The sequence below is a fragment of the Dermacentor andersoni genome, chromosome 11, assembly GCF_023375885.2.
Source record: "Dermacentor andersoni chromosome 11, qqDerAnde1_hic_scaffold, whole genome shotgun sequence".
In the NCBI taxonomy this organism is placed as follows: domain Eukaryota; kingdom Metazoa; phylum Arthropoda; class Arachnida; order Ixodida; family Ixodidae; genus Dermacentor; species Dermacentor andersoni.
The window spans coordinates 104,384,531-104,396,843 of record NC_092824.1 but is presented as its reverse complement, the minus strand read 5'-3'; the positions used below and the strand labels follow the sequence as shown (position 1 = coordinate 104,396,843).

General features: G+C 47.8%; 1 protein-coding gene and 1 long non-coding RNA gene across 6 annotated transcripts in view; one reads left to right on the top strand and one right to left on the bottom strand.

The window, feature by feature from the left end:
• LOC140214101 (uncharacterized) overlaps positions 1 to 12,313 on the top strand; it is a 53,037-nt gene that overhangs the window by 22,449 nt on the left and 18,275 nt on the right. The window lies entirely within an intron of this gene.
• Positions 1 to 12,313, bottom strand: part of LOC126539228 (microtubule-associated serine/threonine-protein kinase 3-like) — a 34,081-nt gene that overhangs the window by 6,419 nt on the left and 15,349 nt on the right. For 4 of the 5 annotated variants that reach the window (XM_055075275.2, XM_055075273.2, XM_055075270.2 and 1 more), the window contains exons 9-12: positions 9,966 to 10,082; positions 8,530 to 8,852; positions 6,936 to 7,094; positions 1,752 to 1,860 (exon numbers count right to left, since the gene is read on the bottom strand). In XM_055075275.2, the coding sequence (XP_054931250.1) occupies positions 1,752 to 1,860; positions 6,936 to 7,094; positions 8,530 to 8,852; positions 9,966 to 10,082 (708 nt within the window). The remainder of the gene's footprint in view (positions 1 to 1,751; positions 1,861 to 6,935; positions 7,095 to 8,529; positions 8,853 to 9,965; positions 10,083 to 12,313) is intronic. The other variant, XM_055075271.2, reaches the window with a different exon arrangement.

Sequence of the window (12,313 nt, the reverse complement as noted above, 5' to 3'; positions counted from 1 at the left end):
GTTTGTATCGTGGTGCTGCGACAGCTAAGTATTAGCACAGTCCTTCCATGGTATTAGTGAAAACTGGGTGCTTCTTTCGAGACTGGTTCTAACATGACCTTAACGTGGTTCTAGCTTTACGTGGCCGACAAGATTAGACGGCGGGCGCTGCCTAATCAGCAAAAGTGGCTCAGGCGGCAACTCCCTGCACGTGAGAATTTGAGACACTTTATTGATCTTCAAACGTGACTAGCGTGCCCTTTGCAGAGCTCCTGCGGTTGAGAACAGCGTTTCTGTGTCGCCGGATAGTGCCGGTTGGGCTAAGAACTTTATCGCTCTGCTGTGAACAGGGTATTTGGTTTCGTTCGATTTCTTGCAGAATTTGTATGGATGGCTAACTAGATGGACCGCGAACGAATTTTATGGTGAGGTGCTGACATATTCCTAATTAATAGTGACATTTGTGTTTGTGTGTGGAAAGTTTCACCTATATTCATATATATATATATATATATATATATATATATATATATATATATATATATATATATATATATATATATATATATATATATATATATATATATATATATATATATATGTAAAGGTGACCGGAATTTGAAAACAGAGTGCTTGTTGGAATTCGTGATTAGATACTAATCAACTGTATGTTATGTTAATCAAATACCCTGCTCTGCTTATTTGAGAGAATCAGCGCAACAGCACAGCATTGAGATGTTAAGCTAAAACATTCAAATTCCATGTTTACTGTAAATAATGTCTTTAAATCGCCGTCACCATGCGCCAGCCAAAGCATAAAACAAATCAGTTTTGGTTGTACTGTAATCACCATTAATATCATATCGTTGTTTTTTTTTTTTTTTGCCTTCACTAGGTCAACGAACGTTGTCAGTACCTAAGAAGCCTCAAACCTCAAGTTTTTGTCCCTCTCTAATCAGAGCAAGATAATGTGAATTCCAGAATGTTTAAGTCGGATAAAGGAGTGTGCTGAACTGTGGTAATCAGCGAAAAAAAAGACAAAAGCAAGAAAGGTCGGAGTGACGCCAGAAAGTTGCAGTCACTGTACCCCCACTTTCGTTGCTGCAATAGTTCCCAGCCGCTAAGTTTAGCTACAGCTAACGTCAGCCGCCATTTGTGACTGAGGTTAGTTACAAATGGGCTTCGACGTACACCTGAGCTCGACAGGCTTCCTGTCAGTGTGGTTCAAAACTTCAGACCTTACAAACACATCATGCATACGATCCAAGTGACTTTTCACTTCAGCAACATGAATTGAGTCTTCTTCGTTTAGCTTCACACCGTCACCGTCAAGCTCCCTCACCCCCACCTCGAAAAGTCCGCCCTCCCTCATCCATTTTTCTGAAGCCGGTTCTCACTTCACCACGTCAGGATGAGGGCAGATAAGGGTGAGGACTCCCTCGATAAGGCTTGCCCTCGTGAGAGTTCCCCCTGCTCAAGGCAGAGGGAAGTTCAAAAATGGAACTTCGCGGTAGTATTTCGAACATTTTTGTGTGCTATACATACACACCTGTCCAAAATTTGAGCATATATTCCTGCATTAACTTTTCCTTATCATGTAATAAAGTTCGCCTTTTTTATTGATTGATTGGAAAGGATGTTGCACCAACAAAGAGAGACGGTGCACGTTAATGATCCGTACGACGGCTTGAAGTCCGGGCAGGTGGAACTGGCTGTATACCGCTTCGAACATAGGCAAAAATAATGAAAAAGAAAAGGTAGTGTTAGCTTACCATCGGGTGCGCTCTGGTTGGGTTTCGGCCGGTCGTAGCGCAGCTCGGAGCTCTCGTTACCGCTAGTGTCCATCATGTCCGCGTTGACTTTGCCGCGCTTTTCTTTCAGCTGCGATGGACAGAAAAATAAGCATTGAGAGGGCGTCCCGAAAGCCTGTCGCCAGAATCTGGTTCGCATGGAAAAAAAAAAGTATGACCGCCGCTATCATGGACTCCAAGGTCGCGCGCACGCGTAATTGGGTAACACCAACGATTATTAACCCTTTTCGAGAAGCAGTTTGCTCTACAGAAACGAGATGGCGCTTTTGGCGGCGCGCCGCACATTGCCTCAGCGAAGGCGCACCAGTGCGAAGCCATTACCGCTTCAGCTTTGGTACTGTGCTAGCAGCTGCCGGAAGAGTAACTGGGTTTTCGCTAACGCACTGTGCTCCATTCGTGCTTTAAAATGTGGAGCTGTAATGTTAAGACGTGTGCAGTAGTTGGCTGCAAAAATTGTCACTGGCATATTAAGGAATGGAATGAATCTGTGTCCAATCATCGAGACACTTCTTTTGGGCTTCGCGTGATCCGGCTCTCCGCGCGCTGCGTGGGATCACGCCATTCCCCGTCTGGACAAAATGCTGTCAGACAAAGTGCGAGTGCGCCATGTGCATTTTCACGCCGATAACATTTTGAAGGACATCTTGAAGGTCATCCTGAAGACGTGCATCCGCGTTGTGAACGGGCGAAAAGTCGAAATATATAGGGGTAAGTGGAAGTCTTGTGGAAGGGAGTGTGCACAAAGTTTTCCCCAACCTACCGTCGGATCTCTCAAAGCCATGAAAGAAAAAAGAAAAGCAGGTTTTCTTGTGTGTGAAAAGTGAACAGCGATTTCCAGGACTGTTACAGAGTATTAGCGCTGTTGAAAGGTCAAAGAACCTGTTGAAATGACAGCAGTAATAGTACAAGGAATGAAGTACCACTGATTGAAAAGCACAAAAAGAGGAAACGGTACAAATTTAACAGGACCATTAGGCTGAACACCTTATGAAATTCCTGGACTGCAGGGCAGACATCCCTGTGGCTGAATCCCGTAGTACAGGCCGCAATCGAATGAGTCCAAGCGTAACGCTAAACCTATAGTCACTCGACCTTCGTGCGAAACCACCACTTTCTAATGAGATTAGCATACTTAGGGTTCTTCAAGCACTTTCCGGCGGCTGCGTACCTGTCTGTCGATTTCCCTAAACGCTTTCCCGCCAGCCTGGGTCTTTGAGTGGTCCATGGTCGAATGTGTATAGTGTGTCGGGCTGAGGGAAGAGGACTCGAAACCAACCGTCGGACCAAGTTGGGCCACTAGTTATGGGACACTGTCTACCCATTTACCGCTCTTCGACGAACCTCTTTCACGGCGACTCGTAGCAACGTGTACGTGCCACCCGTTCTGTGATTCCCTTCAGTAATCGTCTTTGATACCATCTGGGTATGTGCCAGTAGGCGTGAGCCGCTATTCAGTGAGCGTCCTTGATACCAATTTCGGTTAACTAGGTAATTGACACTGGGAATATGCCAGCTCTGTAGTGACAAGAAAAGTATCCTTTTCATTTATCCGATGCTCGACGTGATCGAAACCGCGCCGAACGCGGATTTTACGGCAGTCGGCTGACAGAAGGCACTGCTTGAGCAGTGGGAAGCAGTGTGCGTGAGGCAGCAGTGCAACGGGAGTACAGACCAGCAGCTGCATGGCGACCAGCCGAATGCACCGTTAGAAACACTTTGAAGGTTTTCCCGTGCTGGGCAGCATCCAACCCACGTCGCACGGGTTTCTCACGGGCAGCAGCTCGACGCTTTAGCAAGCTGCGCCAACAAATGCACAAATGCGAGAGACACCTATATGAGCCCGCGGCTGCCGCATCATGCGTTTCTGGGCGCATGCACCGGCGCGCCACGCATCTCGGAGGCCACGGGCAGGCTTCGCGGCAGTGCTTCTGTAACGGGACGCTTCTGCGACTCGACGCCACCTCGCGGAAACAACAAAGAGTTGAGAAAAAAGGCACACTTCTGCGTGCATTCATTAGCCTTGAAGAAGACAAGTCCACTAGTCGAAACGTTGGCTCCTGCTTTCACCTTGTCCTCGTTTTGCTCATCGTCTTGAATTTCCACCTCCCGCCTTCCCCGTGTTTTCCACACATTAGTTCTGTATTTTAAGTCTGCGCCCGGGAACCCATGAAAGACACCATGTGATTTACATTAAAGGGCCCCTTCATCAGGCCAAGTGAAAATTTTAGTTAAGCGTTGGAAGTTGTTACGTGCCCTTAATGTCCTTAATGTTCTACCGCAAGAATTCTTTTCAAATTCATTATAGCAAAGATAGACATATATGAAGTGCCACAAGCCCATTATTTCACGAGGCAATCGAGCATTGCTGCCACCACTCCACTTGCGCCGTCTAGCCTAGCTCCGCAAGCGAAATTCCTTCCCTGCGTTCTCCCATACCGGAGTCGGAGGATCGCGTGACGAACGCGTCGCGTTACCCGCCTCCTTTCTTTTTTTTTTCTCTCTCTCTCTCTCTCTCTCACGCGCGCGTTTCTGCTAAGTGGAGCACTTCCGGTGACGGTCTTGCGCGCTCTGCACGAGAACACCCGATTAGTGGTATTTAGTCAGTGCCACAATCACAAGCACCGAGGCAGACGCGAGAGGATGAAAACATGATCGCGGCGCCGGAACACAGTAGCAGACAGCGTGTTTTCGATTTCTGCGCGCGCGACTGCACGGCGTGGGAACAAGCAGACGATATGGAAGTATTACTACATCTCTGTCGCTACGCTACGAAGCAAAAACACGCAGACATTCGGTTTGTATGTTTTATTATTTCTCTAAATATTAATTCGCCTATTGAAGTAACAGATCAAACAAATAACTGATGTCGCCTTGAATAATTCTCGAACTCACGAGCCACTGAGTGACGTCACAGCACTGCCATGTATATAGGCGCACTTGTGCGACTGACGGCGACTTTCCGGCGGTGAGCACGGCGTCTCCGAAGAGAAGGGTCAACGGCATTTGGTTTGAAGCTTAAGCGGAAGCTTTAGCTCGGGCCCAACTCCGACGCGGCCTATTCAAATGCATGTAAAAACGCAAAAACGTTTTTCTGAGATAACCCCAGGACCGATTTTAATGAAATTTGTTGCATTTGAGAGAGAAAGTTAAATTCTAGTGACCGTTGTAAGCGGAATTTCGATTAAGAGCTTGAATTTCGTTACAAGAATTTTCAAGAATCCGGAAGTTTGAGAAGAGAAGCACGAAGTTTAAAAATTCATAGCTGTACATCAAGAACAGATATCGCGGTTCTGTGGACGGCATCCATTAGATCATTGAAAGCGAACAAATTCGATATGTCATTTTACATCTTACGTTAATTTTTTACGTTGTTTACCATGGTTCTGCAAAAGCTGTATTTCCATGTTATTAACTTTTTATATCAATTTTGTCCAGTTTGTATTTACTATTAGATGCATTTCACAGAATTGTATTATCATTTTTCGTTAAAGAGTTACAGAGTTGTAAACTTGATAGTTCCGTTTTTTGAAAATTTTCAATATTTGCCAAGTTTTAATGAAAGATTCACGACCTACCAACTCGGAAATTCAAAACCAACACTCACTAGATTTTAAGTTTTTCTTTTAAATGCAACAAACCTCGTCAAATTTGGTGCAGTGGTTTCTGAGAAAAACGAATTCTTCTTTTACATGTATTTAGATAGGAGCACTCGAGCTAGAGCTTCCTCTGCGAAATTTAAGGATGTGATACTCAGCAGACACGATCGTTAGCGCGTCGTATGCATTGCGCGTGCCAGCTTAACATGACCAGACCTGGTTATTTGCCTTTTAGAGGGCATGGGAAAGCGTGTCTGCGTTTTGTTGTGCGAAGACCATCTGGCTTCCCGTCGAAATTCCAAGCGTCCTGCTCAGCCTCCATCTTGTTTGGGGATGAAAGTAGCCTGCGTCGTTTTTGACTTCGATGCCGTCTTCGCGAAGCTTAAGATGCCCGCTGTCCGCTCAGTCGTCTACTTCGCCGTCTGCGGCGAATATTGGAACACCAGCCTACGTCACGCCTCGAAGAAAATGGCGAAATGTTCAGAAGAGAGCCCCTTGTCTACGCGCGATAACAGCAGAGAGCTTGCGGTCTCAAGAAACTTCTGGTTACGTGCCTTCTTACTCTGTTACGCTGAAAAAAAAAGTGAAGTTGTTTCGATGTACGGAAAGTAATTTTACCTTTCCGGAGAAAAGAAAGGCGCATAATGCCTCAAGACGAACAGCTTAAATTTTCCTATAACTCACGGCAGTCTTGACTCACGGCAATCTTGACCCACAAAAATTGTCGTTATGTACCATGGAGGAAGGAAACTGAGGAGAGGCCCTACCCCCACCGCGCGCTAGGAGAAAAGTGTGAAGGAAATGACGCAGTAAGTTCTCCTTTGTTTTGCTGTTTTTTTTTATTTCTTTGCTTTAGTGGCCCCGCCTTTCGGGCCACAATGGCGGCTTTGTTATTGTTCTGTGCGCTCACACGTGTTGCTCCGTAGGTTTTGTACCGTGGCAAAGGCGTCGTGCGGGCAGGTTTGCGTTGGTCTCCGTGTTTTGTTGCGCTGCGTTATCTAGACCATGCTCTACCGGATGTTGATGTGGCCAGGTGGGACAGGAGGAACTAAAGTTCGTGAAATGAACGCGCATGCGACGCTGTACGCAATGTACCGCGCCACGGCAATGGCAACGGACGAAGGAATATCCGCGGGAAATTTTGTCCTCTTTGGCGGAATCATGCTAACGTGCTAACGATTGTTTAGTATTGCTGCGGATCGCGCGGGTCCGAGCAGCACGGTTGCGCGCAGCGCGGCGTGGTTTCGCGAGAAATGTAAACAAGACAGGAGAGCTGGCCCGATAGGCGGAGCAACGCAATGAGCAACGCCAACTTCCGGCTTCACTTTCGCTTCACAAGAGTGACGTCAGGGCCTCTCCTGAGTTTCCTTCCTCCGTGTTATGTATAGAGGAAAAGTGCCGAAAATCTGCGGACGTGTTTTAACGCACCCTTGCTACTCGCCGTTGCCTGTCTTGTTTAAGCGGGCTACGTCATGCAGCGGGCAAAACCGGAAGCCGTCCAGGGCGCATGCGTTTCTAAACAGCGAAAGGGTCTTATGTATACACGCACCGCGAGCATCAACTTTCGGAAGCTCTTGGACGCGTAGCACAGCAGCGGCTTCTGCATCTCGGGCAAGATGTCTGTCATGTCGTCGATCTGCTGGTGGCGCCGCTCGTCGTCGTCGTCGGCGTTGTCGCCGGCCTTCTTCTTGTCCTCTTCCTGCACTTGCTGCGAGAGGGCGCTGCGTCTCAAGGAGCTGCCTCAAGAAGTAAGAGGCGATTGGAGGATTGGTGGATGTAGGAAAACGACAAAAAGCGCAGGCGTACAGAAGCACAGTTCGCAATAGGGGATCAGAAAATTTGGTTGTGGGAGTTCATAGCGTTTTCTGCTTTTTTATTGTTTTACCTAGGTAGGACATTAGGCAGTATAGTAGCAGGAGCTTGGTGGTGCAACCCACCGCCCCGTTTCAAAGGGGACGCTCCCACCTTCCATCCACCCATCCTGACGCACATTTTTTGGCAGTCGCCCACGGTGAGAAACTGGTATAATTCTTACGCGTTAATTCTTATTCACGTCTTATAATAGAAGAAAATCGATAGGAGCGAGATGTGTTTGCAGGCTGGAGTAGAGAAATTTGCGAGCCACCTGTTGTGGACTTTCAGCGGTCCCTACAGTCGAGCTATCATGAGAAATTAACGAAGTGACGAAGTGTCCTAAATACAAGCAACAAGTACCGTATCGGATACAATTAATCTGCCAGTCTCTTATATTTGTGCTTTTCTAGCTGCACCAATTAAAAAAAAATTGCCTGTGGCAGATTGCGCAATTCTAATCCTCGGTCTAAATTATTCGATGAGGCGACCATTACTTCTACGAGAAATCGAAATGCTTAATTTAATAATTATCGCATAATTACCCTTTAAATTAATTTACGACTCATATTTTGATCCAAAAATTCTATCTAGTGAGTTCGCAAGGCGTATCCACTTCAAACGAGGTCTCCGGACTGCACGAGTTTCAAGATATCAATTTTCGAAGTGTCCGACAAAATGCATTGGTGCATTCGGAACCTTTTCTGAGTTTGAGGATACCGTCGTCGTCGTCTTTTCTCGCCCGGTAAGTCTATCTATAGCCGCACATCATTGTGTCTCCGTCAGTGTCTCCATAAGACCCCACTTCTCTGCGAACGCCCTCGTGACCACCGTTTATAAAGCTTAAACTTGTCTAAGCTTATCTATGAAGCTTATCTATAAATGGTTCTCGTGACGGTATAAACGCACGCGCCGCGTCGGAAACGGAAGGGCCATCGCTCACTTCCACGACACGTGATGATCACCGTGGTTTGACGTCACTATCGGTGCGGCGCAATTTGCAATTTGCGCAATATGTGCGGCGCAATTTCAATATCTACAGTCTTGCCGCACGACACTTCCCCCATTCCGGGCTTGTACGCGCCGAAAAAATGAAACAGATACTTCGCACTAACCGTTTGGCATGCGGTAAGTGAGTATACGGCTTAAGCGGTACAGTTCAATAGCGACAGCGTAGGCGATTCGTCGCGACGATATGTTTAAACCGGGATTACTTATTAAGCGGGAACGTATTAACGAGGTGTTCACGGTTTGAATGCCACTCGCCATTAACGTAACTTCCTCGCATATACCTTGATTGCAGGTATGTCGACGAGATCCTTCTTGGTGTACAGCTGCTTCCAGTTGAAGCCGTCGAAGAAGGAGTGCGTCTTGAGGTCGGAGTAGATGCGCGACCCGAGCCGCTCGCCGGGGTTCTTACGCAGCATGCGGTACGTCATGTCCTTGGCCGGCGTGGTGGCCGAGTGGCCGTGCGTGTCCGTGGCGCGGGGCCACTTGAGCGGCGCCGTGATGATGCGCTCGCGCAGCATCTGCTTCGTCTTGCCCCGGAACGGCACCTTGCCCGTCATCAGTTTGTACATGACGATGCCCGACGACCACCAGTCGACCGAGCGGCCTGCAGCGTGCGCATCCGCAGGTTGGCCGACGCGATATATCGTGTGTGAACGCCATGCAGTAGGTAAGTAAGTAAGTAAGTAAGTTAAGAAGTAAGTAAAGTAAAAGTAAAGTAAGTAAGTGGTCCTGATCCCTTTTTACTCAGAGCAGGCGTTTGTCAACGCCACGGGACCAGTTGCACCGGCCAGAGGGCGCTGCGACGCTTTCATTTATAGCCTCCCCGAAGCACTCGGATTCAACGCGGATGGAAGCGTTAACTGGTTGGCGGTCGCGAGATAAGCGAGAAGCATTTCGAATATTGGTGGGGGCAAAAAATGCAGCGTGAGAGATCGATAGAACCAGGGTCATTACAGGCATATGTAACTGTACGATATATAGAGGTTTTGGTGAAGAAAAGGAGAAAAAGCGAAATCCTAGACTGCAATACACGTAAAACCTTATTAGCTCAAGCAAGTCTATAGGTGATCATATTTTTCGCTGCACCATTCCAAAGGGAATGCCGATAGGAATCGTCATAGAGTCGAAATGGTATACGTTGCGCGGAGGAATGTTCTGGAATACGGTGGCGAGTGTTACGGATCGAACATGCCTATGGCCACGCGGAACATGCGCACTTCGACGTTTTCAGATTCCGCGGACACTATCGCCTCCTGATAAGCTTTCGCGGAGGTGTCTATATTTTCTGCGCATGCGTCGCGTTCCTCCCGTTTTGCTATACCACGGCTTCCTTGCGTGTATAGACAGTTTGCAGTGACGTCATCGTGGCCGCCATCTCGGCGTACTAGCAGGTCGAGAAGCTGCATAAAACGAGAAACGTGACAAGGTGCATAACAGTACGACAGGCGTGTCTAACGCCGAGCAACAACCAGAAAGCACCGATAACCCGGTGAAAAACGGTCACCGTGGAAAAAAAGAAAGCAAGACAATGTGCGCGTAATAATGTGGTGCACTGACGTTAGCGTGGCTGCCTTGTTCGGGTACTACCATCTCACTCTTTCGAACGCTTAGAGAGCTACCAACACTGTCAAAAATAATTCGCATCCTTACAAGTGAATAGCGGTGTATTTACAGTCAACCGTCCACCGAGTGAAGGACTTCATGGTCGCGATCGTACCGTACGGTCGCCTCTTGAGTATCTCCGGCGCCATGTAAGGTATGGTCCCGGCCGACTCGCTGTCGTTGAATTCGAACGCCGTCCTCTTGAAGTAGTGCCTCAGGACGCGCTTGGAAACTGCGGTGCAGCGGGAGAAGCGCGCGGAGCGCGTTTTTACGCGCTGGCATATACGCTGTCAAGTGTTCTCACAATTCTCCCGAGCCGCTTTTGGTCGCAGTGTTCCGCTGCTGAACACGAGGTCGCGGATTCGATGCCCGGCAAAAAAAAAAAAAAAAAATGCACAGACGTGTGCCAATCCTAGGAGCTGATACAGACACCGAATCTACATAAGCCTATAGTTCTCATCCTTAGGGAACCACTATAGGGATGGTGGGAAGCGTACATTTCACTTATGGGGAGCATATAAAGATGGATAAACGTGCCGACGAAATTTCAGAATATCAGCAATTCTTTTTCTATGATATCAGTTTCGGAACGAGAGGCATACAATGATCTCGGCTGCCACCCAGCCTGCAGGCCGCGTACCAAACTTACCTCACGCAACGTCCATAGAGGCTCGTGTCCCACTAAAGGTTGTCAAATTGTTTCTTCAACATTAGCCACAAGGCGTAAGGCACCAAAAGCAGCAATAGATAATTCGAGTGTAAGCGTATTCCTTTTAAGCTAACAACGACACTGCCGTAAGGCTGGGCTACATATGTAATGATGTGCTCGATATTGCGGGCAGTACAGTCGTAAGCAAAGGTGATCCGAAAGAGGAGCAACCCCCGCCGGGTCTGAATGGAACGTAACGCGACCCAAAAGTGAATTAGCGAGAAGCGGACGTACGTGTTCATCTTGTAAGCAATGCAGCTACGTTGCAGTAAACTCAAGGGTGAACTCAAGACTAAGTCGAAACTGAATATAACGAACTAGGATGAAGAGTTATATATAAGCGTTGAAGTGTTGTTATATATTATTATAGGCATGCAGAAATTACTGTCACAAGTTGTAACCATCGGACAATTGGATATACCGAACTCTGAGCTGTGTCCATAGGGGTGTTAAAACCTTACATTAGATTCTGGAGTTTTACGTGCCAGAACCACGACCTGATTTTATGATGCATGCCGTAGGTGATGGACTCCGGGTTAATTTCAACCACCTGGGGTTCTTGCAACGTTCACGGTGCACGAGAGTTTTTGCATTCTACCCCGACTGGAATGCAGACGCCGCCCTCGGGATCGAACCCGCGACCTGCTGCGCAGTGGCGCAACGCCGTAGGGGTGTCGCCCAACGCATTACGATGCACTGTACTGTGGATGGCAATGTGCGGACGTTAGAGGGACACTGAAGGCAAAGGACACTAAATCACATTAAAGTCGGCGTGCACTGCTAAAATACCATTCCCGAAACCTCGCAGCGTTTGTTTCGTGCGAGGAAAAGACTTAGTTTACGAGAAAAATTGCGTCTAAACGACCCACTACCTTTAGCGCAATTCAAGTCGCCCGCCCCCAAGCGGGGAGCGGTGACGTTGCATACGCCACTACCGCCCGACAGACGGCGCTATGGTTTTCTGTGCGAGAACGCAAGCGCGCGACGTCACATGGGCGTGACATCCTTTGCTACTTGCAGTTTGCGCGAGTTTCGCGAGCCAGCAAAACCAGCGCAGCACTGCGCGGTAACGGAACTACTGAAACGCGAAAGGCACGGGCGGTGCACGGTGGAGACAACGTTTGTCACGGGTGACGTCGGTGAGTTCTTTCTGAAGATCAAACAGAACTAGACAAGTAACATTTCATTGTGTCTTATAATGCAATACAATGATATTATTAGGAGTGGTTGAGGACTAGTCACGGAATTACAATGACGAGTGCCTTCGTCATCGGTATAGTACTTGAATGTCCTGGGGGAGTCTCTAACCGTGTCCTGAATTTACCTCAATTTTCCGTCACTAAAGCTCTGTTCGCGATAACATCGACCTCCTACACCTCGAGCATTAATCTATCACTTCTATCGTTCATCAATCTATCGTTCAAATGACTTTCCGATAGATGTTCAACTAAAGCTCTGAGCCAACCGAAAACCGCCCTATAGGCCTGCAGCTTATCGCTCCATCCAAGTCTCCGTCGCCCTCGACTGCACTTCCCTTCCCTTGGCACTCATGTCTCAACCCTAAAAGGTCACTGATTATCTCTCCTACGCATGGCATGATCTGCTCAACCTCACTTCCTAATGCAGGCTAGAATATCATCTAACTACGTCCGATCTGCAATCTACACGGCGATCTTCCTATCGCTTACGGTTCTATCGCTTTCCTTCACATCTCTCGCTGCGCGAATAATGAAGATAAATGATCGATTATCATT